The sequence below is a fragment of the Salminus brasiliensis genome, chromosome 8 (assembly GCF_030463535.1).
Source record: "Salminus brasiliensis chromosome 8, fSalBra1.hap2, whole genome shotgun sequence".
NCBI classification, from domain to species: domain Eukaryota; kingdom Metazoa; phylum Chordata; class Actinopteri; order Characiformes; family Bryconidae; genus Salminus; species Salminus brasiliensis.
In genome coordinates, this window is record NC_132885.1 from 4,125,173 (window position 1) to 4,152,993 (window position 27,821).

General features: G+C 41.2%; 1 protein-coding gene across 1 annotated transcript in view; it reads left to right on the plus strand.

The window, feature by feature from the left end:
- znf385b (zinc finger protein 385B) overlaps positions 1-27,821 on the plus strand; it is a 219,614-nt gene that overhangs the window by 153,211 nt on the left and 38,582 nt on the right. The window contains exons 3-4 of the mRNA XM_072685409.1: positions 4,481-4,626; positions 20,779-20,889. Of these exons, the coding sequence (XP_072541510.1) occupies positions 4,481-4,626; positions 20,779-20,889 (257 nt within the window). The remainder of the gene's footprint in view (positions 1-4,480; positions 4,627-20,778; positions 20,890-27,821) is intronic.

The window sequence follows — 27,821 nt, forward strand, 5'->3', positions numbered from 1 at the left end:
TTAAGCAGCAGCTGGTGTGATGGATGGTCTGGCTGGTAGGAAGTGAAGTGGAAGTTCTCTCCCTGCTGCGTCAGCACTGATCCCACATGTTCAGCTGGAGCTGTGGACGTTTGCGCTGTGATTAAGTGCAGGGAAATATCTCGGCGCCACACGCTTCTGGTCCCGGCTTCCGATCGGCCAGTTTCTCCTCAGGCAAAGTGGCAGACTTCAAAAGGATGAAGCGAATCAGTTCCTGATGCCACTGGCCTGCAAATCGACTTCAAAAATGAAGACGAAGCCTAATTTGGAAGCGATTCCACTGGGAGGTGGAGGGAAAAAGCTGCACAGTAGTGAGGTCAAAAGTACATCGTATATGACGCTGTGCGGTCTATGGACTCTATATAACATTAGCATAAACATATATAAATATAAAGTCAGTGTTCAGTGAGAGTGTCTAGCTATAAAACTCTAAATAACATTAGAATAAACCCAAATAAACATAAAGTCAGTGGTCAGTGAGAGTGTCTACCTGTAATTAACTCTATATAACATTAGAATAAACCCAAATAAATATAAAGTCAGTGGTCAGTGAGAGTGTCTAGCTGTAATTAACTCTATATAACTTTAGAATAACCCAAATAAACATAAAGTCAGTGGTCAGTGAGAGTGTCTACCTGTAATTAACTCTATATAACATTAGAATAAACCCAAATAAACAAAGTCGGTGGTCAGTGAGAGTGTCTACCTGTAATTAACTCTATATAACATTAGAATAAACCCAAATAAATATAAAGTCAGTGGTCAGTGAGAGTGTCTACCTGTAATTAACTCTATATATATATATGGGTGGACTTTAAGCTCATATGGCATGTTAGTTACATTAGCCTTGTAGCCCCTGTGCTAAAACTAAAGAAGCTCAGACATGCAACCTGCTTTGGCAGATCGGCTCGTTTGCTGCGAGGTGAAAAGTGTGAGCCTTTCTAAACTCTGGCTCGGTCGGTTTGTGAGTCGATTTCTTTGATTTAAGCGGCGTGAGGTCAGATATGAGTCAACTGTGTTTCATGAGCAATGCTGGGGTTTTCTGACAAAACTGAGAGGCAAGAGGTTAAAAGGGTGATGGTGCGTTATTGATGTGGAGGTATTTAAGCGTCTGACTTCTGAAGTATCCCTTCCACGGTTTAAGATTTTGAAGAATTATTAGAATTCCTATACTGTAGAAATTCCACAGCCGTCTGCTGCCTTCCTGAAATACACCATTTAAACTGTAGACAGCAGTAACTCACCATCAAACGTCTTCTCATTTAAGAACATCTGATTTTTTCACTGGTATTTGCAGAGCATTTCAAGTAAGTGACCGTCATTTGTTTTCTGCAGCCCTTTTCTGGTATTGTAGCACTGGGGGCGGAGCCTAGCTTGCAGTTTTGTTAGATTCTGTTAATCTTTTATTTATTTATTTTTTTTAATCTCCAGGACACTTCTGAATGCATTTAATTTGCTTTGTTATTCTTATCACAATGATTTTTTTTTCTGTGCTTTATTTAACAAAATTCATCCCGGAGTGTCACTTTACTGTTATTTACTCATTTAAAGGTTGTAATGTTTTGGGTATATGCTGGGCTCAACAGTGTAAAGTAATGTATTGGCTTTAAAGCTGGATAATGAGCTGAAATTCAACAGTGTATATGGTATTGTATATGTATATGTATTGTGTATATATATTATATGTATATATATATATATGTATTGTCTGTATAAATTCTATTATAATTTTATAAATTTATACAGACAATACAATTATACAGTTATTTATTTATTAAATAAATTTAATCTATATTTAATCTATAGTGTTCATTACAGTATTAAACTGTATATTCCATATACACTGCTGAATTTCAGCTCATTATATATATATATATATATATATATATATATATATATATATATATATATAATATATTATATAATATATTATATTATATATCTTTCAGAAATCCTGATATTTTCAGTCTATTTGGGCTGACTGCTTTATCCAGTACTGCTAAAAATGAAAGTTTACCCCCAAAAAAATCAACTTCTCTCCTGCGAGTAATGAATTGAAGGGGTTAACAAACCCTTCCCTAGCTGAAGTGTGTGTGTTTCAGCAGGGGAAACAGTAAAATGTGCCGAACAGGGTGTAAAATCTGTGCAGTGAACCACAGAAAGGACTGGGCTCTTTAGAGAAATAATGATCATTAGCATTAGCAATGTTTCCTGCCATCACACGCATTGCTGGAGATCCCTACGGTGCAGGCCAAGGCAGAGTCCTTGTGATTAGTTCTTTTTATAGAGCCTGTGGCAACGTACCTGTCAGTGTGCTGCTGTGTAATTGGTCATAGCTGTGATGAAGGACCACTCTGGAGACTTTCTGGAATTTCCCTCTTAACTCTGTATTTCGGACTGGATCAGGTCACTTATTACTACTAACCGGGGCTCGACCGGACACAGAACGTTGACCACTTTTCAATGCTACAGTAGTATAGATACCTTGTTAAATACTGTATAGCGTATACTGCAGTGCATCCCAGTGTGCAGTACTGTATATTGCATACTGAACCAGTATATACTATATCCTGCAAAACAGTGTGTACATACTACATACTGCAGACCGATACACATACTGTACAGTAGTACTATGTATATACAGAGTATATACAGAGTATGCACTATAAATTGCATTCTATAGTAGTAGTAGAGAGTAGTTTTAGTATATACAGCATGCTACATGCCCGTGTATGTACTGTGTACTTAATATACAGCATAGTAGTGTGTATACTGTAGTAGGTTGCAGCACTAGTGTATACAGTATACTGCATATCAGTGTATGGATTGCACAGTAAATACTATATAGTAGCTGTAGTTCTAGTATATGCAATATTGTATATACATGTTTTACTGCACTATATACCGTATGCTACATATTATGCTATATATTTTTAACAGGGACATATACTACCTACCATATACTATAAAGTAGCAACAGTTTGTAGTAGCATGTATAGTATACTACATACCAGTGCATATACATGCATGAACGATATACTGCTAGAGTATTTATATTGTACTCTATACTGTTCTATATATACTGTATACTACATGCTATGCAGCAGCAGTAGTTTGTAGTACCAGTAAACTATGTATGCATGTATATACTGTATATAGTGTACTACATACCAATACTATAGACTGCAATACTGCATACTATATGTTAGTAGCCCTATGAAGTACTAGTATATAGAGTTTATCATGTACCAGTGTATTTACTGTTTGCTGTATACTATATGGCAGCAGTAGTATGTACTACTGGTATGTACTGTATAATACACACCAGTTTATATACTATATGCTGTATATTATAGATTAGTAGTCCTATGAAGTACCAGTATATAAAGTTTACCATGTGCCTGTGTATTTACTGTATGTTGTATACTATATGGCAGCAGTAGTATGTACTACTGGTATATACTGTATACTACACACCAGTGTATATCCTATATTATGTATACTATACATTAGTAGTCCTATGAAATACTAGTATATAGAGTTTATCATGCACCAGTGTATTTACTGTTTGCTGTATACTATATGGCAGCAGTAGTATGTACTACTGGTATGTACTGTATACTACACGCCAGTTTATATACTATATGCGAGTTTACAACGTACCAGTATACATACTGTATTCTGCATGTTATACTGTAGTACTAGTTTTCAGCACTACTATATACAGTGTACCACATACCAGTGTATATATTTGTGTGTATATATTGTGCTGCGTATCACACCAACATATACTAACATATACAGCAGTAGTATGTATTATTAGTATGCACTGTATACTGCATACTGCGCCCCATAGTATTATACTTTACGGTACAGGGTACAGCATCCAGGGTTTGGATGCTATATCAGGAAGGAGCAACCTGTATGCTCTCTCTCTCTCTCTCTCTCTCTCTCTCTCTCTCTCTCTCTCTCTCTCTCTCTCTCTCTCTCTCTCTCTCGGCACTCTGTCCAGACCTTTCAAACATCCTGCTTCATTTGAGAAATGATGATGAGCGAGTTTCCACTGATCACTGCCCACTCCTTCTCTCCATCCCTGTGTGTGTGTGTGTGTGTTCCAGTGCTAGAAATAGCCAACCTGTTGCAAACGCTCCACAGAAACTGGGCCAGAGGACATAAAACCACAGAATTCAGCACATTCTGTTTATTGTTTTCCAGTGTTTCTGGTCTTGTTTCGCTCAGAAATGGGCAGTGTGTTTACAGATGATGTAAGAGGACTAGAGGTTGCCAGAGTTTCCTCTCTGTGCAGAGCGTACTGTATACCCATGACTGCTTAATTGGCAGGAGTGGATGGGGTACATAGCTGCCAAAGTGTAATAAAGTGTTTATAGTAATAAGAGCCATAGCGTTGATGATAATAATAGTATTAATAATAATAATAATAATAATCTCAATCTCTCCACAGGAAGTTCCTGCCATAGTAACTCACTGCCCGCTCTGGTGCGGACGCCTCCTCTGATGATGCAGTCCGCTCTGGACCTCAAGCCCTTCATCCCGTTCCCTGTGGACAGCAGCTCCACACCGGTCGGCCTGTTCGCCAACTTTAGCACGGTAACACACACACACACATTTAAGCCCTCTCTCCCTCTCTCTCCCTCTCTTCCTCTCTCTCTCTCTGTTTCTCTGTCTCTTAGTGATGGAAACACACTGCACATGTTAGCTGTCTCTGTCTCTGCAGGCTGGATTATGGACGTTAATGTCTCTGAGGCTGAGAACCAGGTGGTTCTCATTTGCTGCTGTTTGGGCTGTAAGATATGCAAACATATAGGAAAGCCGTGTGTGTGTGTGTGTGTGTGCTGTATGTTCGTGTGTGTCATGTATAGGATATACACAGCCCTGTCCAAATATTATGGTTCGGCCCGTTCTATCAGCTCCACTGACCATACAGGAGTACTGTGTCGTTCTGTAAGTCCAGACGGTGGTCATAATGTTCTGGCATGACTGAGTATCTGTATTAGATGTTTCATTATAGGGGGTAGTTACAGCTTCTGGGGGGCAGCTGGTAAACATAATGTCTAAGAGACATTTGATGGAAACTCTCAGCTGTGTGTGTGTGTGTGTTGGATAGAAGTTCAGAGGTGTGACCTCTCAGACATTGCTGTGTGTGTGTAGATTTGATGGAAGCTCAGTAGTGTGAGCGCTTGGACATTGTGTGTGTGTGTGTGTGTGTGTGTGTGTGTGTGTGTGTGTGTGTGTGTGTGTGTGTTCAGTATTGATTGCACTGCTGCTCTGTCCCCCAGACTGAGAGTGGAATGGATTTGAGCTTTTATCTGGAGAGAGCAGGAGGAGAGACCGCCGCACTGATTCCATCTCAGACAGAAAAAACTCTCACTGTTAGAGTTTTCTTTAACTCTCTCTCTCTCTCTCGCTCTCTCTCTCTCTCTCTCACTCTCTCTCTCGCTCTCTCTCTCTCTCTCTCTCCCCCTCTCTCTCTCTCTCTCTCTCTCTCTCTCGCTCTCGCTCTCTCTCTCTCTCTCTCTCTCTCTCTCTCTCTCTCTCTCTCTCTCCCACTCTCTCCCACCGCTCTGTTTTCTGCCATTCTCCTTAAATCTCTTTATTTAGGTCTGCAGAGGAGCTCCCCTCAGCCCTAAGAATGCCCCCATGCTTCCATATCTCATAGCATACAGCTAAAAAGGAGACATACAGTCATGTGATCAGTGGTCAGTAAAGGTAATTGGGCTATGTGGTCCATTATGGTGCAAATGTGAGTGCATGGGTGGCAAGATCAGTGCTGTATTTGTGAACGGTGGCCACCCACCCACCTCAGCACTTGCTGAGCAGTTAAGGGTGGGTGCCTTGCTTAAAGCCCTCCCACTGCCACATCCTGCCAGTCTAGAGGATCAAGCCGATGACCTTCCAGTCCCAAGCCCACTTCTCGAACCTTTAGGTCGCGGCTGCCCTTGTGAAGGGCTATCTACAGCCGCTCTGGAGTCAGGACAGTCCACAAGGACCGATGGTCTGCGGGGACACAGTTCTGCAAGTGTTTTAAGGGATTGCATGAGGTGACTTTTTCTCTGAAGTGGAGAGGGGGTTTTACCTGGCGCATGTCAGGTAACACACACACACATACACACACACACACACACACACACACACACACACACACACACATTAGTGAATAGGGGCAGTGAGTAAGTACGCAAACCTGGAGCGGTGGGCAGCTACTTCAGCCCTCAGGGAGCAATTTGGGATTAGGTGCCTTGCTCAAGGGCGTGTCAGTCATGAATGCTGAGGGAGGAGAAAGCACTCATCCTTCAGTCCTCCCACCCCCACATTCATTCAGTCCAAGGGATCGAGCCGATGACCTTCCAGTCCCCGGCCCATTTCTCTAACCTTAAGGTCATGGCTGCCCTTGTGAAGGGATGTCTATAAACTGTTCAGCTCAGCAAAATTGGTTGGGTGTGGTTTCTCAAAATGGTCCCACTTGAAAAAGTTGCTTACTTTTTTCTTTTCTTTTTTCTTTCTGTTTTCTTTTATTTTCTTTCATTTTTTTGTTTTTATTTATTTCCTCTTTTTTTTCATTTTTTCGTTTTTCTTTCTTGTTAATTTCTCATTCTCATTTTCTCTTTCTTTTTTCCTATTTTTATTTTATTTCTTTCTTTTATCTTTATTTAGGTTTTTTTCTTTATTTTTTATTTTTTTCTTGTTTCTTTCTTGTTAATCTCTTATACCCTTTTTTCTTATTTCTATTTGTATTTTCTTTCTTTCTTTTATTCTATTTTTATTTTATTTCTTTCTTTTATTTTTATTTTTTTCTGTCTTTTTTCTTTTTTCTATATTTTCTTCTTTTTCCTTTGTTCTTGTTTCTTTCTTGTTAATCTCTCATTCTCATTTTTTTTCTTTATTAAAATTAGTATTTATTTTTTTCTATTTTGTTATTTCTTCTTTTTTTCTTTATTTTTTTATTTTTCTTTTTTTCTTGTTTCTTTCTTGTTAATCTCTTATTCCCATTTTTCTTTTTTTCTATTTGTATTTTCTTTCTTTCTTTTTCTTTGTTTTCTTTTTTTTCCCTGTTTCTTTCTTGTTAATCTCTCATTCTCATTTTCTTTCTTTTTTTCTATTTTTATTTATTTTAATTTTTTTCTTCTTTTTGTCTTTCTGTTTCATTTTGAACTTTTTCTTTCTTTCTTTATTCTTTTTCTCTCTTATTTTGTTATTTATTTTGTTCTTTATCTCTTATGATCTCATCTTTCTTAATATATTACCTTTCTCTCTCTCTCTCTTTTCTCTCTATTTCTCTGTCAACTAATTTCTTTATTTATTTCTTAAATCTTGCTCTTAATTTCTTGTTGATTTCTTTCTTTCTCTCTTTTTCTCCTTTACTTTCTTTTTTCTTTTTTTTCGTTCTAAATGCATTTCCCCTCTCTCTTTTTCTTTCTCTCTCTTCCTCTGTTATCTTTTTCTCTCTCTGTCTCACTCAGTGGACTCCTGGCCTCGGGTTGTGTCCTGCTGTCGGTCTCGCTCACACTCTCAGAATTATCTGCTGTTGGAGAAACAGCTACAGAAACTCGTCCACAGTTAAACGTGTCATTACTGCTGTTCAGCTGCCGGCAACAAATCCCGCGCTGCTCCGAGCTGCAATCACACCACTGCTGAACCACGTTTAATAACACAGCCCCTCAATTACATCCCCAAACTCAAATACCACCTGCACATCCCCCCCACCCCCCCCACCCCCCCGACAGAGCTAATCACCCTGACTTCTACCGCCAGTCGGAGGAATCCGTGTTTACAGCAGAAACAAGCCAAAAGTGCAGGAATTTGTTGAATCTGTTCTCCCATCAGCGCTGATTTATTTTCCTTCATCAGTCTGAATTAGTTCTGTCTTCATTTCACATTTATTTTCCTTTCCTAACCGCCAGAAAAAACTGGACACTGGATCCCACAGAAACACTGGCATAAACACTCAGATCTGGTGAATGTGTGATATTAAATGAACCCCAGTACATAATGAAGTGAGTCATTCTTATTTTCCAGTTTTTAAAACCAGCAGAACTGCCGTGAGCAAGAGCAGCGACGGGAAATTGGGCCATCGTCAACTTCGATGGCTGCCCACCGCCATCGGTCAGCAGAATGTACTGTTGAGAACTCTGCATGTTGATTTGTGACTAAACGAGGCACTGACCACTTGTAAGCTTCGCACTGAAAGTTACTTCTGTCCTTTTCGTGAAGGTTCCTCTGAGCAGTCTCAAACTGAAGAACCACCAAAAGGTCCTCAAGGACTTTTAACAGTGAGATGGCGCTCTCTGCCCTCTTCACTCTTATATTTATATATTTATATTTATATTATATTTACAGCATTTAGCTGGCGCTCTTCTCCAGAGTGACTTACAAGGTTACTTGTATTACAGAGGTCAGAGGGCCAATGTAGTGTTAGGAGTCTTGCCCAAGGACTCTTATTAGTGTAGTGCAGAACAATCACCCAGACTGGGAATCGAACCCCAGTCTCCCGCATGGTGTTGTAACTCAGGCAGGTAGTGGTGTTATCCATAGCGCCCTACCAACCTTACTCTTAAAGAGGTCCTGGCGTACTCGTTTTATTGACAACAAAAGACAATTTGTTTGGGGAAACAAACAATTAGAGATATTAGTGTGTATTTCTTTACTTGCCCTTTAAATATCTTAAAAATTGGAAAATTCTTTGGCCTTCGACCAACTTAATGAGCTGACATCATCACTAACTAGCATGGTGTTTTCCATACAGTCCCCATATGGGAAAGTTACCTACAAAAAGTATTACAATGAATTGCTTTTGTAAAGTCATAAAATAAAGCAGTTCATTTACATATACATTAAATAAAAAATGCATGTATTTATTAAATGTTTATTTTTTAATTTTTTTCAGATTTCCTTTTTCTTTAACCTTTTTTCTTTTTTCTTATATCTTTTTTTTCTTTCTTTTCTAAGTTTTTATGTCAACTGACTTTGGTTTATTTATGTATTTTTATTATTACTTTGTAGAATTTTTATTGCGATGATAATAAATTGTTGTGTAACAGGGTGGTAAAAGTATGATTTTTTCTGTTTTATTTATTTATCTTTTGAGGCTTATGCGTTTAACGTTTAACAAATGGGCTATTAAGAGTATAATAACCCTGTTACGCATAATAAATTGCTGTGTAACAGGGTGGTAAAAGTACAGCCTTTTCCGTTTTATTTCTTTATCATTGAGACTTATGCGTTTAACACATGGGCTGTTAAGTGTATTTAAGGATATGTATTAATGTAGCATCATCATAGCTGCATGATTTAAGAGGTATTTAACTCCTCCCATCCTCACATACACACATACACACACACACACACACACATACACACAGACAGACATACACTGCCCTGGTCCTGCAGCTTAGGCCTACTTGAAGCCTCTCAGCTACAATCTCCTGACTGCTGGACACAGCGAGGATGTAGTGGCTGGGGGTGCGGTATCACTAAATATCGCTGTATTCTTTATATTGGGTCAGAATGTCATGATGAAAGGACCAATAGAAATGCTCCAAAATTTACACTGATTTCCATTAAAGGTGTTTTGCCTGACAGAGACACAGCTTTGCTCATTTTAAGCATCATTGATATCGGTGTATGGAAGTGGGAAATGACTGAACCTCTCCCTGCTGCTAATTTCTTATATCTGGGCTTTAATGAGAGAATTGCAGAGAAGAATGGAGACTATCTGGCCGTTCTGTAGAGGACACTGGGGACACGCAGGCGTCCAGGACAGTTAGGATGTTGTGGCTGGGAGGCTTCAAGTGGGCCTAAGCTGTAGGACCATGGCAGTGTATGTATGTCTGTGTGTATGTGTGTGTGTGTGTGTGTGTGTGTGTGTGTGTGTGTGTGTGTGTGTGTGTGTGTGTGATATGGTGGGAGGAGTTAAATACCTCTAATATCATAAATAAACAAAACACTTACTTACTTTTACCACCCTGTTACACAACATTCATAAAAACTACAGAAGAAATAAACCAAAGTCAGTTGCAATAAAATACTCCAGCGTACAGGTACAGGTGTTGGGGTGAGAAGGCGGGGCTTAAGGAGGCGTGTTTAAATCATGTAAATCTGAACGAGAAATCAGAATGTGTGGAGACTGTAGAAGAAAACGCTGACCAGAAATCAATGAGAAATCCAGATGCCTTTTTAGACAAAAGTATTGGGACACTCTTGAATTCAGGTGTTTCATTCAGCCCCATTGCCACAGATGTATAAAATCAAGCCCCTAGCCCTGCAGTCTGCCTTTCCCTTTCTTCCACACATCAGTGAAAGAACGGGAGGTTCTGAAGAGCTCACTGAACTCCAGCGTGGTTCTGTATGTAATAGGAGACACCGCTGCACCAACAACAACAAGTCAGCTGGTGAAATTTAGACCTTCCCTCCTAGATCTTCCTCCATCAGCTGTGAGTGGTGTTATTATTGAACAGTGGAAGAGTTTAGGAGGAACAGCTCACAGAGAGCAGCTCAGTGTCCACCGAGTGTCTGTCAGACCACGTAAAGTTACAGAGCGGGGTCAGGGCCGAGTGCTGAGCTCAGAGCAGAGTGCAGAAAAGCCTCCAACTGACTCAGTAACTGCAGCAGAGCTCCAGACCTGCTGCTGCTGGTAGAGCTTAGAGCAAAAGAGGACCAGTTCCATATTAATAATAATGCCTATGAGTATAGAACGGGATGTCAGTAAAGTAAGCTCCTGTTGGTGTAACGTGTAGGTGTAACGTGTAGGTGTCCCAATACTTTTGTCCGTACAGTGTATAGCGATGAGGCTAATGTAGCTAAAAAATAATGGAAGATTTTATCCCACCAATTAGCGTAGTGCTTGTCTCAGGCATCACCCACTCTCCTCGAACCGTGCAGAGGTGTTCAGCGATCTCTAATAGACTTGCTGATGTGCTTTCTGACACCGTATGACTCACTGTGATCTATAAATATGAACTGAAGTACAGACAGGATTCAGGCGTCTCCTGATTGTTCTGGTGATAAAACTGTCTGTAAGATACACAAAGAAGCCATTAGATCTGTCCAGACTTTCGACTGCTATTGTATTTGTGATTGTTAAACACGTCCCAGACCTGAATCAGGGCTGTAGAATCCAGCTGGTTGCTTCCGAATCTGCCTGACGGGAGTGATTAGCGGAGCAGACGGGAGAGGGCGGATCGAAAGCGGCTCACAGGGTGTTTTTTTTTTCCTTCTTTCTGTTCTTCTAAGATTATACTGAGTGGATGTCTGTTGTAGACGTTCATCAGGGTGCTGATAATTTAGCGGATGAGCAGAGCGCTGTGATGAGGGATGGTGTGAACATGATTGCTCTTACGTCTCTCTCTATTCTCTCTCGCTTTCTCTCTCTCTTTCTCACTCATGCTCTGTCTGGCTACTAGCAAGGCTTTGAGAAACGCCACCCAGACAAGCAAGAACATGGTGAAATGTTCAAAGTTAAGGGGGCTTCAAATGCATCTTTGAGGGATGCCATAGAAGAATTTGCCATTTTTGGTTCCATAAAGGGCCATGCTTGTATTAGTGATGTATATAATAGTGTGTGTGTATATATATATATATATATATATATATATATATATATATATATATATATATATATATATATACACACAAATGTTTGTGGACACCCCATCTAATCAATGCATTTGGTTGGCTCTCATACTGCCATCATGAATCTATTGGCACCATGCTACCTAATGCCAGGCCTGGCGTGGGCTAGTAGAGGGGTATAAAGCCCCCCAGCATTGAGCTGTGGAGCAGTGGGAGAACTGTGTTCTCTGGGATGATGAATGGTTGGTGCTCCATCCAGTACTTCAGAACATTCTCCAGCAATCCGAAGAACCCTTTAACCAGGCAAAGAACCGTTTTGACATTCAAGTGGTTCTTTTGTCGTGGTTCTATATACTATATGTCCAAATATTTCTGGACACCCCTTCCAATGAATGCATTCAGCTACTTTAAGCTGCACCCATTGTTGACACATATGTGCAAATTCACACACAGCTTGTCTAGTCTGCCCATAGAATAGGACTCTCTGGAGCAGATCAACATCATGGACCGATTGGCACCATGCTGCCTAATGCCAGGCCTGGCGTGGGCTAGAGGAGGGGTGTAAAGCAGAGGAAGGCATGATGGATGGTGGTGCTCTACCCAATTCTTTTGGGATGAGATGGGGAGTTGGGGATGATGAGGTGGGGTGGTAATCAGCATCCAACATTGTGACCTCACTTATGCAATATTGTCACTAAATGCAATCAAATCCTCACAGCAATGCTCCTCCAAAATCTAGTGGAAAGCCTTCTTCTTCCCTGGACAGTAGAGACAGTTACTCCAACAAAAGCAGGACCAACCCTTGATTTCCGAAGAAACAATGAATGGGCAGGTGTCCCAATACTTTTGTCCATATGGTAGAGCACCTGTGTCAGTTTATTAGTGGCTGCCAACTCTGCTCCTGCACATTTTAGTGGTTTCCCTGCCCTCACAGCTCAGGACGGGCTTGTTAACGAGCTGATTAGCTGGATCAGGGGTGATGGGAGCTGGGTAAGCACCAAAATGTGCAGGGTAGGGGGCTGGGAACCGCTGAATTAGCGTGAATGTCTTTAAACCGAGCTCTGCAGCGTGTGACTGATGTTAGACAGCAGCTGTGGAACATTCTGATGAGTTTCTGTGAATGCACTTTGTAATTTCTCTCTGCCTTTATCTTACTTTAACGCTTCAAAACACACTGTGCTGCTCTCTCTCTCTCTCTCTCTCTCTCTCTCTCTCTCTCTCTCTCTCTCTCTCTCTCTCTCTCTCTGCTTTCTTCTCTTATATTTGTTTACTTTACCTGTTGTTTTCTTCCTGACCCATTCACGCTCCTCTCTCGTCTCAGAACGCCAGTCAAAGCCGTCGCTGATGTCAGGCGTTTATTTGTTTGCTCGAATAGACTGTCAGGTACGGAGAACAGGAGGCAACGTGGGACAGTAATTGAAATTCATTGGACAGTGACGACCAATCTGAAGCCCCCGCCTTTCTGTTTCTCCCCTCATTCTTTCTCCTTTACTTTCTCTCCCTGTGACTGTTTGTCTTTCTCAACTGAACTAAAATAAGCTTCACTGCCTTGACCTTTTAATTCAGTGTGTCTACCTGTAAAACTCTATATAACATTAGAATAAATCCAAATAAACATAAAGTCAGTGGTCAGTGAGAGTGTCTACCTGTAAAACTCTATATAACATTAGAATAAATCCAAATAAACATAGAGTCAGTGGTCAGTGAGAGTGTCTACCTGTAATTAACTCTATATAACATTAGAATAAATCCAAATAAACATAGAGTCAGTGGTCAGTGAGAGTGTCTACCTGTAATTAACTCTATATAACATTAGAATAAATCCGAATAAACATAAAGTCAGTGGTCAGTGAGAGTGTCTACCTGTAATTAACTCTATATATAATAAGAATGAACCCAAATAAACATAAAGTCAGTGGTCAAGCACAGTGTTTCCCTGTAATTAACTCTATATATAATAAGAATGAACCCAAATAAACATAAAGTCAGTGGTCAAGCACAGTGTTTCCCTGTAATTAACTCTATATAACATTAGAATAAAGCTAAAACCCTTTAAATCATTTTCTCAGCCTCTGACTTTTGCCCAGCCCTCTTTATACACTGTATTAGACTCTACTACAGCCGTAGTGTGCTGTTGTATGCTGTCTGTCTCGCTGTGCAGCTCCTCTGCTTCTCAGCTCAGGTCTAATGTCATTAAGTATTTGAGTGGCAGGTGAAGCCTCCACCCCCACCCCCCTTTCAGCGTGTCTGCGCTAAGGGGCCGGCGACACAAAGGCTGGAGGCAGCAAAATGAGCCGAACAAGCAATTCTACCGGCCAACCGCGGCACATCCCCTACTGACCTCTCCTTCTCCTGACCTCGTTATCTGTCGTCCTGAATGTTTCTGCTACTTCTGCTGATGTTGTGAGGGAGATTGAGCGAGGGCAGTAGAGAGAGTGAGAGATAGAGATTTTAATTACAGATCATTGCTGCTCAGCACTGGCTGCAATAACAGGCCGTTTGTCATGGTCCCGCAGTTCAGGCTGGGTCTTGCAGCTCCTTCTGAAGACTGAAGGCCATGTCTCAGACTTTTGTCCCAGACTGAAGTCACATGATTCTTCAGGATAGCGAAATACTGACCATCAGGTTGAGCTCCTGACCTTTTTATCAGGTGTATTGGTGGATAGTAGTCTATGATAAATACACCCCTGCCTCCTGGAGGCTTTTTCTGATCTGCTGGACAGGTCATTGAGGATATTGCTGAAGATTAGTGAAGATCTTCCTTTGCCCAGTGAGCTTTAGATGACGTCTCTAACGGTCTTATTCTATTGGCACAGTTCTGAACTTTGAGAAAAGCCTACCCAGGTAAGCCTACCCATGTTGGGCTTGTATGGAAGCCAGAAGGTTTTGTCCATGGGGTCCACAATGGCCCTGCATATGGATGCCTATGAGGATCCCACCAGGGTCAGTGATGGGACCAGTAGGGGTTTAACATTGGCCCCATCTGGGTTGCACACTGTACATGGGGCCTAGATGGGACTGGGCTGGGCTGTAATGATAGAGCCCATGCCCACCTGGAACCCACCTAGCCCACGTTCCACCCATGTGGAAGGTAGCCCCACATGAGCAGGTAACCGGTTCGGGTGTGTCGTTTCCCAAACCGTATGCAGGAGGGCACTGTCCGTGCCTACTGTGATAAAGGCACTCTCTGGCTGGGTATTATCTGGGTGGTGGATCATTCTCATCACAGCAGTGACACTGAAGTACTGTATCAGGCACAGCAGTGTTGGGTTTTTACACACATCACTGACACTACTATCAGACTTAGGTCTTGGCTTTGGTTACCCAAGGTGGGATGCTGATAAGCCCCCTCCTTTGAGCAGTCCAGGTTTCTACTGCATTGCTGCCCGAGGGCCGATCCTGGGAGGGCAAACAGATTGGCAGTAGGGACTACACTTTCTAGGCCATTCTCTATCCACTGCCTGCCTGGCTCTGCAGAATTTCGAGCTTGGTTCTGAGCATGAGATGAAGCTTACTGTCCTGATGTCTGAGACATTTTTATTTTAACTCAACTTAACTCATTTTTTACTTCTACATCTCAGTTCGATCAACAATCCACTCTGATCTGATCCTCAAAAACATCAGTAAATGATCTGCAGCTGAAACTGATTCAATACTATGTAAGATGTTCAGTCTGTGGCTCCGCCCCCTCAACCTGTTCACTGTTTATTCCCATCTGCAGGCTACAACTCCCTCCATCACTCGGGACGAGGCCTTCCTATTCTCAGACTCCTCCTGACCATGGAGGGCCGTGATGTTGATGAAAGGATTTGAACTCATGACCTCCTGAGTCTCTTGGCAAACAGGCAGTTAGACAGTCGCTCCACTCTAGAGCTGTGAAGCCATGTCCATTTCTGAGTCTGAGAAAGACGGGAAGATAAATTTACTTGGGTTTTTATGGAGTGTAATTTCACAGCTTTAGACCGGCCCTACAGTCTAACTGCTGCTCTTCAGCAAATGTGAGGAGGTCATCAGTTCAAATCCCAGCAAGGCCTCAGCGCTTCATTTCCTTAAGCTGGCCATTCATGTGATAGGGGTGGTTCTGATCTGCTGATGGGACTGAAAAAACGCTTGCATGAGCATACCAGGCCTGTAGCAGCATGACCCTGAGCGACCCTCAGATCATAGCCAGTGCCTTAGTCCCCTGGACCACTTTGAGCCCCCATCAGATCCTTCACCAAAATGTGAGCATATGAAGGAGGACACAAATCAGTGGACTGTTGCTATGGAGAAGGAACTAGGAACATCTGAGGAGAATAATGAAGAGGTAGAGCTAGAAACAAGTAACATGTGGAAACACTAAGGAGTAGGCGGGGCAAAGGTGGAGTCAATAGGAAAACAAGGCTTAGAGCTCTATATCTGCAAAATGTCAACTTTACAGGAGAAGGAAAAAAACGTCCCAAGTTTGAATAGAAGTCAATGGAAATAGATTTTATTTTATTTAAGTCATTTTGGAGCATTTCTATTGGTCCGTTCATTAAGAAATTCTGATATAGTGTAAAGAACAACAGCCAGATTTATATTATGTCAAAACCTGAAAATACCTTTAGTTTTTATGCATAAAAATGGCTAAATTAATTAATGGTGAATAACTCTAAATACCTCATTAGTCATTAGGTCATGATTAGTTGATTAATAATTCACTTGTTTTATGACCTGCTGTCTTTAACATGTTACTCAGCAGTGAGTTCAGGAACACCTTGCCTTTTATTAATATTAATATTGGTTATTGCACTGCGGCTCAGATCCTGCACTGAGACAGTGTGTCGGGGACGGAGAAGCTAGTCGTAAGGGAGAGGCTGCTGCTCATCCTGAAATGAAAAGAGCCTTCAGTGGTTAAGAGAAGGTGCGCTGCTGGAGTTAATGGGTGGATAATGAATCAGGTTCCTGACTGTCGCCATGAGTCAAACAGCTTCACTCCGAGCCTCCTGTTTACTCCAGCTCATCACCATTCAGCGCTAATCAGGAGCCTCACACACACACACACACACACACACACACACACACACACACACACACACACACACACAGCCACAAGCATCTGCAAAGTGTGTGTGTGTGTGGGGGGGGGGGTGCATATGTGTGTGCATGTTAGAGAGAGAGAGAGAGAGAGAGAGAAGTGAGAGAGAGAGAGAGAGAGAGAGAGAGAGAGAGAGAGAAGTGAGAGAGACTTGACCCCTCCTGCTCTTACAGAAGCAGCACATGCCATTGTCTCTCTCTCTCTCTCTCTCTCTTTCTTTCTCTCTCTCTCTGTCTCCGTCCTCTGCTCCCATTCGTCACAGACTCTGATCTCCGATCGCTACAGGTATGTGCTGATCATTGTTTCTTGAGCTGATTTCCTCTCTCTCTCTCTCTCTCTCTCTCTCTCTCTCTCTCTCTCTCACACTCTCTCTTTCATACATTATCTTTCTAGCTCTCTCTCTCTCATTCATTATATTTTTAGGTCTCTCTCTCTCGCGCGCTCTCTCATGCATTGTCTTACTCTCTCTTTCTTTTACATTGTCTTTCTACCTCTCATACATTATCTGTCTAGCTTTCTCTTACTCTCTCTCTCACTCTCTCTCGTACATTATCTTTCTAGCTTTCTCTTACTCTCTCTCTCACTCTCTCTCGTACATTATCTTTCTAGCTTTCTCTCTCATTCATTATCTTTTTAGGTCTCTATCGCGCTCTCTCACGCTCTCTCATGCATTGTCTTGCTATCTCTCTCTCTCTTTTACATTGTCTTTCTTTCTCTCTCATACATTATCTTTCTAGCTCTCTCTTTCTCTCTTATACATGATCTTTCTAGCTCTCTCTTTCTCTCTCATACATTATCTTTCTAGCTCTCTCTTTCTCTCTCATACATGATCTTTCTAGCTCTCTCTTTCTCTCTCTCATACATTATCTTTCTAGCTCTCTCTTTCTCTCTCTCATACATGATCTTTCTAGGTCTCTCTCTCTCTCTCTCTCTCTCTCATATACTACCTATCTGAATCTCTCTCTCTCTTACATTATCATTCTCTCTCTTTCTCTCTCTTATACATTATTTTTCTCTCTCATACATGATCTTTCTAGGTCTCTCTCTCTCTCTCTCATACATTATCTTTCTAGCTCTCTCACTCTCTCTCTCATACATTATCTTTCTAGCTCTCTCTTTCTCTCTCTCATACATTATCTTTCTATCATTCTCTCTCATACATGATCTTTCTAGGTCTCTCTCTCTCTCTCTCTCTCTCTCTCATATACTACCTATCTGAATCTCTCTCTCTCTTACATTATCTTTTAGGTCTCTCTCTCTCTCTCTCTCTCTCTCTCTCTCTCTCTCTCTGCCTCTCTCTCTCATACACTGCCTATCTGACTCAGTCTCTCTGTCTCCTGCGAGTCCTTCACCCACGGTTAGACGTGTTGTCCTCGCTGTGTGCTCCAGTGTGCTCCAGATCGCTCAGGGCTGAACGTGTCGAGGTGAAGCGAGTTGAGGAGCGCTCTCCTGAGTAACTTTCAGGACTGTTACCGCGCGGTGTTGAGGGCAGCTCTGAGGGCTGCTGGGAAACGGATGCTGTAAAGAGCTGCTATTCAGAGCCGGGAGGGAATGACATGCTGTGCTCTGACTGTTTTCTAAATGGACTGAGCCAAAAGATGGTGTGCTTGGGCTGGTGTGCGTTAATACATCAGTGCTGTCACTCAAAAACCTTGTATCTCCATTTTTACTGATTTTCACTTTTTGACACTATGTGAATCTGACAGTTGTCTCATATATTGTCTCAAAAGCTCCTGATGAATGGACCAATAGAAATGCTCCAAAATGACTAAAGTGTTTTTACATTGACTTTCATTAAAAGTTGAGAGGGTTTTTTGCTCCTCCTGTAAAGATGACATTGCATAAAGTATGACTGATGATGTTAAATGGTTGTGTATTGATTGATTTATTGATGGATTGATGATGATTGATGATAAAACGACACCTATCAGTATGTACATTAAAGCCTTGAAGCCCCATAGCTTCTGTATGTCATCATTGTGGTCTTCATGGTCTGACCTGAGGTGGTGAGGTTGGTGCTGAGAGCTGTGTGTTATGCTAGGCTGTGTGGAGATGCTGGACCTGAAAACATGGTGTTTTGCCTGTTCATCTGGACAGACGTGGCTGCTGGGTCCTGTTAGACACACAGGCACACGTTTATAATCAGGACTGGCTAAACTCCTCTGTCTGATATCGATCTGAGTGCTGTAATCAGACCAGCAGCAGCGAGAAGTCGATGACTGAGTTCGACTGAACTCACCTTCTGACCCCACGCTTTCCTCAGCGTCTGCATCCTGTCTTTGTTCTCGAAACAATCAGACGGTGTCTCTCGGGCGGATCTCTGGAGGTGCCTGTGTATCCCGTCTCGTTAGCTCAGGCTAGACACCAGCTGGAGCTTCATCTGCTTCTCTGGTTCCCACTCAGTAACGTAGAGCCGCTCTACAGCCTCACAGCCTAACTCTCAGCTCAGCTCAGTTTAATTCAGTTCAGTTCAGTTTAATTCAGTTCAGCTCAGTTTAATTCAGTTCAGTTTAATTCAGTTCAGTTCAGTTTAATTCGGTTCAGTTCAGTTCAGTTTAATTCAGTTCAGTTTAATTCAGTTCAGTTCAGTTTAATTCAGTTCAGCTCAGTTTAATTCAGTTCAGTTAAATTCAGTTCAGTTCAGTTTAATTCAGTTCAGTTTAATTCAGTTTAGTTCAGTTTAATTCAGTTTAATTCAGTTCAGTTTAGGAGGAGATTAATTCAGTTCAGTTCAGTTTAATTCAGTTCAGTTTAATTCAGTTCAGTTTAATTCAGTTTAGTTCAGTTTAATTCAGTTCAGTTTAGTTCAGTTTAATTCAGTTCAGTTTAATTCAGTTTAGTTTAGTTTAATTCAGTTCAGTTTAATTCAGTTTAGTTTAGTTCAGTTAAGTTTAATTCAGTTTAATTTAGTTCAGTTCAATTCAGCTGAGTTTAGTTCAGTTTAGTTTAATTCAGTTCAGTTCAGTTAAATTCAGATTAATAAAATTCAGCTCAGCTCTATTGAGTTCAGTAAATTTGATTTCATTTCATTCTGTCAGTTTTAAACAATTTCAGTTCAATTCAGTTCAGCCCAGCTCAGCTTGGTCAAGTTAAATTACATTGAATTAAATTCATTCAATTAACTTTTTTTAAATTTCTATTCAATTCAGTATAATTCAGTTTCATTCAATTTAGTTCAGTGTAATTCACTTCGGTTCAAATCCTTTCAATTAATTTTTATTAAGTTCAGTTTAGCTCAGCTCTATTCAGTATAATAATTACATTTTAGTTCATTTCAATTAACTATAAACAAATTCAACTCAGTTCAGCCCAGCTTGGCTTGGTCCAGTTAAATTATTTTAAATTCAGTTCAAATTTTCTCATAACTAATAATACTTATTATTATAATTATGATGATTATTATTAGTAGTATTATTATTGTAATTAATAATATTAATAGCTTGAATGTATGGAACAGTGTAATAGTTTGTATAGTGTAGGGGTTGTGTGTGTATTCTGTATTCTACTTTTTAGATTTGACTGTTTATATTGAATATTTGTGTTTCACTGCACAGGACAAGCAATTTTTTGCTCACTTTTACACCTGTGTTTATGTGACGTGACAATAAACCTGATTGAATTTGTATGTTTATTTATGTATTTATTATTATTTTTATTATTTCTTTTGTATTTCTCATTATTTTCATTATTTTGTATTTCTTATTAGTTTTATTATTTGTTTTGTATTTCTCATTACTTTCAATATTTTGTGTTTTTTTATTGTTTTGTATTACTATTTTTTAATTATTTATTTTGTATTTCTCATTATTTTCAATATTTTGTATTTCTTATTAGTTTTTTAATTTTGTATTACTATTTTTTTAATTATTTATTTTTCTGATCTTCTTCTCCTCCTACTTCTTCTTCTTGTCTCTCCTTGTGCTCTGTCTCCATAGACTGTTCCTCTTCTTATCATCTCAGCTGTCTCCCTCGCTCTGCTCTTCGTTCTTCTGTTTCTAATTGATCATTTCTCTTTATCTGTGATCTCTCTCTCTCTCTCTCTCTCTCTCTCTCTCTCTCTCTCTCTTTTGTGCATGTGTCTCTCTAAAAGTGCTCCTCCTCTGCTTATCTTCCAGATGGATCCCGTCCAGAAGGCCGTAATCAACCACACATTCGGAGTCTCCATCCCGCCCAAGAAAAAGCAAGTGATTTCGTGCAACATCTGCCAGCTCCGCTTTAACTCAGACGTGAGTACCAGAACCTACCCTTCTTCCAGAGTATGTGGCACAGGGTGTGTGTGTGTGTGTGTGAGTGTGTAAAGTTCTTCTCCATGTGTTTTCATGTTGTTCTTTATCCAGCGTCTGTCTTCTCTTAGTCTGTTCTGTTCAGTTGAGCGTGAGAAGTGATCTGAGCTCATTGGGTTTGAGGCTGGTGTTGCCCAGTCCTGCTCCTGTAGGCCTGTTCTGCACATTTCACTGTTTTTCTGCTCCAGCGCCTCACAGCAGAACCACATGAAGGGCTTGGCATGGAAGAAGCGTGAGGGCATGTATTTTTATATACCGTGCCCACGCTGTAAAAGACGAGGCCGCAAGGATCTGAACTTATGCACGCAAGATCTAGAAGACATGGTCACGAGATTCTGTTTAGGTTGAACGTGACTACTGTTGCTCACGCTCTTAAACACTAGGGTGCTAGAGAGGGTTCTTTGAGGGATGCCTCAGAAGAACCAGGTTCTAAGAAGAAGATATGAGCGGGAAGATCCTTCACATTGACTTCTTTGAACCTGAAAATGGAGCTTCACACATCCCCTTAATTGACAAAAGTATTGGGACACCTGTCGATTCATGGTTATCAAAGGTATTAAAAAAAGAGTTTATCCTGCTTTTGTGTGTTCTCTACTGTCCGAGAGAAGGCTTTCTGCTAGATCTTGGAGGAGCATTGCTGTGAGGATTTGATTGCATTCAGCAACAAGAGCGTTAGTGAGATCAGGATGTTGGTGATGTTGATCATCACCCACCCTCATTCCCAGCTCCCCAAACGATCCCTAGACGTGGAGCTTGGATGGAGCACCATCCATCATTTCCACTGTTTCACTGGTCCACAGCTTAATTCTGGGGGGGTTTATACCCCCCTAGCCCAAGGCCGGTGTAAGAATGGATTCGAATGGGTTCAAATGAGAAGAAGAGGGTTCAGGTTCTTTGGTTTGATGTGGGTGTTAGTGGGTGTTTGGTTATAGACGGTGGTGCTTGTGCTGTACGTTATTCTGAGTAGAGGCCGCCTGTTGCCAGTAATAGTGCATCCAGCCATGAAGCTCTATTTCCTGGCCAATAACAGCACATAAGAGACAGTGGCTTCCGTCAGGTCGCCTCTGCAGATGAATCTGAAGGTGGGGCTCCAGTGACAGTGTGTAAACATGGATGACAAAGACAGAGACATCCATCATTCACCATTAGTGTTGGACACAGATATTTCATACACACAAATAAACACACTAGTGAGCAAACACACACACACAGCATTCACTGCAATACCCAGGGAGCAGAGAGGGTTAAGGGCCTTGCTCAAAGGACCCTTGCTCCCCAATTCAGTTATGTCATAACTCCACTAAGATCCTTATTTTACACCTGGAAGTCTGAACCGAGGTCCGAACCGCCTGATCCGATTAGTTCTGGTTTGTCCCATCCCATATCTCCCTATACTCAACACTAAAGTCTCAAGTCTGACCTTGACATGTCGTCGGTTCTGCGGGTCACCTTTCCGCCAGAACTGGTTGGGGTTGGCCAGAATGAACGAGCTCGTCCTGCAACAGTTACATCACCACTGACAGTTCGTCTCCATGTGCTCCAGCCCCTCGTTTGTACTTCTTCTGTTGTTTAATGGGTGACGACAGCCTGCCTCAACATCCTGTAATGGGTCTGAAATTCTGAACCGTCCAGGAGAGTGTTTTTACACTGCAAACCAACCCAATCAGGGTTCAGTTGGATCCTGACTGGGACCACTTCTTTTGGTCTGGACCGTGGTCCAAGGCAACTTTCACACCCTCTATATTAGTTCGGACCAAACTGAAAAGGTCCCTTAGGCAATAAAGGTACCCACTCTCAGAGACCCCCTTTTTCAATACTGCCATTGGCCCCTTTTTGCTTAGAGTGCAGAACCTTTCAATCACATGAAGCTTCTTTAACCTTCTGGGAGTCTTTGAACACACCAGCATGTCAAATTCGATGTTTCTGGAGGTTTCTGTTAATATCCTTGTGATATCACAGCGCAGAAATGCCGTTCAACCATTTCCCGAATCTGTAGGCCCCGCCCCTTCCATTGCATCCCATTGCCAGATTGTACGTGAATAATTACCGGAGTTATGAGGCTGTGAAGACAGGTCGAGAGACTCGTCTCGGCCTCCCGCCCTGTCTAACTGGTGGATTTGTGTGTCCGTCATCGGCCTCTTATCTCTTGTGCGTCCATCTGGGGTTTTGTATGAAACTGACCAACGGACACTTAGAAATCTTTTGCATTTATTCTATTTGGGTTTATTCTAATGTTATATAGAGTTAATTACAGGTAGACACTCTCACTGACCACTGACTTTATGTTTATTTGGGTTTATTCTAATGTTATATAGAGTTAATTACAGGTAGACACTCTCACTGACCACTGACTTTATGTTTATTTGGGTTTATTCTAATGTTATATAGAGTTAATTACAGGTAGACACTCTCACTGACCACTGACTTTATGTTTATTTGGATTTATTCTAATGTTATATAGAGTTAATTACAGGTAGACACTCTCACTGACCACTGACTTTATGTTTATTTGGGTTTATTCTAATGTTATATTGAGTTAATTACAGGTAGACATTTTCACTGATCACTGACTTTGTTTATTTGGGTTTATTCTAATGTTATATAGAGTTAATTACAGGTAGACACTCTCACTGACCACTGACTTTGTTTATTTGGGTTTATTCTAATGTTATATAGAGTTAATTACAGGTAGACATTTTCACTGATCACTGGCTTTATGTTTATTTGGGTTTTTTCTAATGTTATATAGAGTTAATTACAGGTAGACACTCTCACTGACCACTGGCTTTATGTTTATTTAACTTATTCAAATGTTATGTAAAGTTTTACAGGTAGACACTCTCACTGACCACTGACTTTATGTTTATTTAACTTATTCAAATGTTATGTAAAGTTTTACAGGTAGACACTCTCACTGACTTTATATAGAGCTTTTACACTCCATGCACTCTCTGTGGAAAAAAACAATGTGGTTATTTACAGTAGTGCTGTGATGTTGTGGCTCTTGGCGTTGACGAAGTTTTAGAACACCCCAAAATTTTTTATTGAGATTTAATTAGCCATTCCAGTCCAGTGAATAACCGGCATGTTAGAAAGTCCAGCAACATCAAATGGTACAAAGGCAAGCAGTCATATGTCAGAGGTGTTGAGGGAAAAATGAAGGATGAATTATTAAAAAGGCTTCGTTAAGGAGCGAGTCATTGGTTAATACCTCACAGCTGGTCTGTAGCAACTTAAAAATTGATACAATAGAAACTATATATTCTGTATATACTGAATATGTAGACTCTATATAAAAGCAGTGTTGACCAGAGTGTGGTACTGCACTCTCTACCTGACCCTGAACACAGAAACCTCAGATCTGGCTCTTACCAGTGGAGCTCTTTCCTTCAGAGAAGCTCCAGGTAAAGCCAGTGTGTGGTGAGGACCTTCTCCTACACCATCAGAAGTGAAGAGAAACTGAAGAGGTCTGGAACAGGAAGAGGTCTGACCCCCTCAAATCCACAGCAGCATCAGTTTCAAGGCCAGTTTCTGAGAGTTCAGAACAGCAGCTTGTGTGATGGGCGGCTGACATGACTACACCTCAAAGACCTGGAGCTGCAGGTTGGAGCTGCAGGTGGAGTGGCAGTAAGAAGGTCATTACCGATATGGTCAAATAAGAAAAACTAGGGGTGTTCTAAAACTTTTGACCCGGTAGTGTAGGAGTTATCTCGTATTCAGAAGTGTCACTGCAGGCGGAGACGGTGCAGTGTATGGAGAGCCGGTTGTACTGGATGTTCTTTAAGCAGGGAATGCCGTGGATGGGTAGCACGGTCAGGACACGGCCGCTGGAGCCTGGTTCGCTGCGTGTTGAGGGTCGAGTGTTTCTAATATTCGATCTGTACGCCAGCCAAGTGGCTGCTCACTGCCAGCGGTGCGCTGTGTTTACTCTCTGTTGTGTAATCTGAGGCAGTAAGCTACTCTCAGATGTGTCGTCATTATTCTTTTACGGCCTTCACTCACTTGATCAATTGGGAAGGCAATAAAATGCCAGTGGTTTCACTGTGCGTGTTTGTGTGTGTGTCTGTGTGTGTGTGTGTGTGTGTGTGTGTGGTTTCACATACAGAGCCATAGCCACATCTGGCCTCACCATGTGTGTGTGTGTTTGTACAGTGCTGTGTGAAAGTCTTAGGCGTCTGAGAAAACGTTCTGTAAAGCTGTTTATCTGGACAGTAAGTTTTTTCTTCAAAAACACATTACAAACATTACATACATACAGATAACCCATCCACTGTGAATGTTGTTAAATGTGTGTGTGTGTGTGTGTGTGTGTGTGTGTTAGCTTAATCATTCCCAGTGATTTCCAATCCTGCAGGAGCGCCAGTATTCCCAGTTCCCATCCAAACCTAGTCTTTATATAGGTTTATGTTAATGTTATATAGAGTTAAGTACAGGTAGACACTCTCACTGACCACTGACTCTATGTTTATTTGGGTTTATTCTAATGTTATATAGAGTTAATTACAGGTAGACACTCTCACTGACCACTGACTCTATGTTTATTTGGGTTTATTCTAATGTTATATAGAGTTAATTACAGGTAGACACTCTCACTGACCACTGACTCTATGTTTATTTGGGTTTATTCTAATGTTATATAGAGTTAATTACAGGTAGACACTCTCACTGAACACTGACTTTATGTTTATTTGGGTTTATGTTAATGTTATATAGAGTTAAGTACAGGTAGACACTCTCACTGACCACTGACTCTATGTTTATTTGGGTTTATTCTAATGTTATATAGAGTTAATTACAGGTAGACACTCTCACTGAACACTGACTTTATGTTTATTTGGGTTTATGTTAATGTTATATAGAGTTAAGTACAGGTAGACACTCTCACTGAACACTGACTTTATGTTTATTTGGGTTTATTCTAATGTTATATAGAGTTAATTACAGGTAGACACTCTCACTGACCACTGACTCTATGTTTATTTGGGTTTATTCTAATATTATATAGAGTTAATTACAGGTAGACACTCTCACTGACCACTGACTCTATGTTTATTTGGGTTTATTCTAATATTATATAGAGTTAATTACAGGTAGACACTCTCACTGACCACTGACTCTATGTTTATTTGGGTTTATTCTAATATTATATAGAGTTAATTACAGGTAGACACTCTCACTGACCACTGACTTTATGTTTATTTGACTTTACTCAAATGTTATGGAAAGTTTTACAGGTAGACACTCTCATTGACTTTATATAGAGCTTTTACACTCCATGCACTCTCTGTGGAAAAAAAGTGTGGTTATTTACAGTAGTGCTGTGATGTTGTGGCTCTTGGCGTTGATAAAGCTGTTTAATTGAAGCAGAATGGAGCTGTGTGGCAGTGAGCCCGGCCTGTGGAGGCTCCTGCTGAGAGCCAGGACAGAGCAAAGCCTTCACTGAGACCGGGAAACAGCTACTGTAGGTCTGCAATGATTAGTCCTCCACAAAGTCCATTAGTCACAGAAAGAACGGTACTCAGATACATTTGAATGTAATTAAATTGCATAACAATAATCTAACAGCACTTTGTGGCAGGATCTCTAACCAATCAGAACTCAGTAACAAGAATTCTAACCACTCAACACTCAGTAGCAGTAATGTCAACCAATCAGCACACAGCGGCAGTTGTACCAACAAATTTACCCTCAACTTAGTAGCAGCAGTGCCAACCAATCAACACGAAGTAGCCGTAGTACCAACATGTCAATACTCAGCTTAGTAGCAGAAGCCCAACCAATCAACACTCAGTACCAGTAGCACCAACCAATCAACACTCAGTACCAGTAGCACCAACCAATCAACACTCAGTACCAGTAGCACCAACCAATCAACACTAAGCATAGTAGCAATATTACCAACTAATCAACATTCAGCTTAGTAGCAGTAGCCCAACCAATTAGTACTCAGTAGCAATAGTGCATGTCAACATGTCAACACTCAGCTTGGTAGCAGTAGCTTAGCCAATCAGCACACAGTAGCAGTAGTGCCAGCCAAACAGTACTCAGTACTAGTAGCACCAACAATCAACACTCAGCTTAGTAGCAATAATACTAACCAATCAACACTCAGCTTAGTAGCAGTAGCCCAGCCAATCAACACTCAGCTTAGTAGCAGTAGCCCAGCCAATCAACACTCAGTAACAATAATGCCATTCAGTCAACGCTTACTTTAGTAGCAGTCGCACCAACCAATCAACGCTTAGTTTAGTAGCAGTAGCCCAGCCAATCAACACTCAGCTTAGTAGCAGTAGCCCAGCCAATCAACACTCAGTAACAATAATGCCATTCAGTCAACGCTTACTTTAGTAGCAGTCGCACCAACCAATCAACGCTTACTTTAGTAGCAGTCGCACCAACCAATCAACGCTTACTTTAGTAGCAGTCGCACCAACCAATCAACGCTTAGTTTAGTAGCAGTAGCCCAGCCAATCAACACTCAGTAACAATAGTGCCAACCAATCAACACTTAGTTTAGTAGCAGCAGTACCAACCAATCACCAATCAATAACTGTAACGCTAACTAATCAGCACAAATCCGCCAAGTCTAGAAATATGACCGGTGGTAAACTAGGGGTGTGGCCTGTTCATGCATGCGTTCGGCCGGTCAGCTCGGTCATTGCTATATCAACAACAGACACAACAGTGACTGGTGGAGTGAGTGTGTGAGGAACAGCTGGGCTGCTGTTCTGTCTGGGGGTTTGTAAGCGCCAACACAGCCAAAGATACACACCTGTGGACCACCGGCACGCTTCCACTGGACTGACTGCGGGCCGGTGGTGGCTGCAGCTAAGCGCTCGCAGCCCCCCGCTGTGTATGATTAGCTGATTGTTATC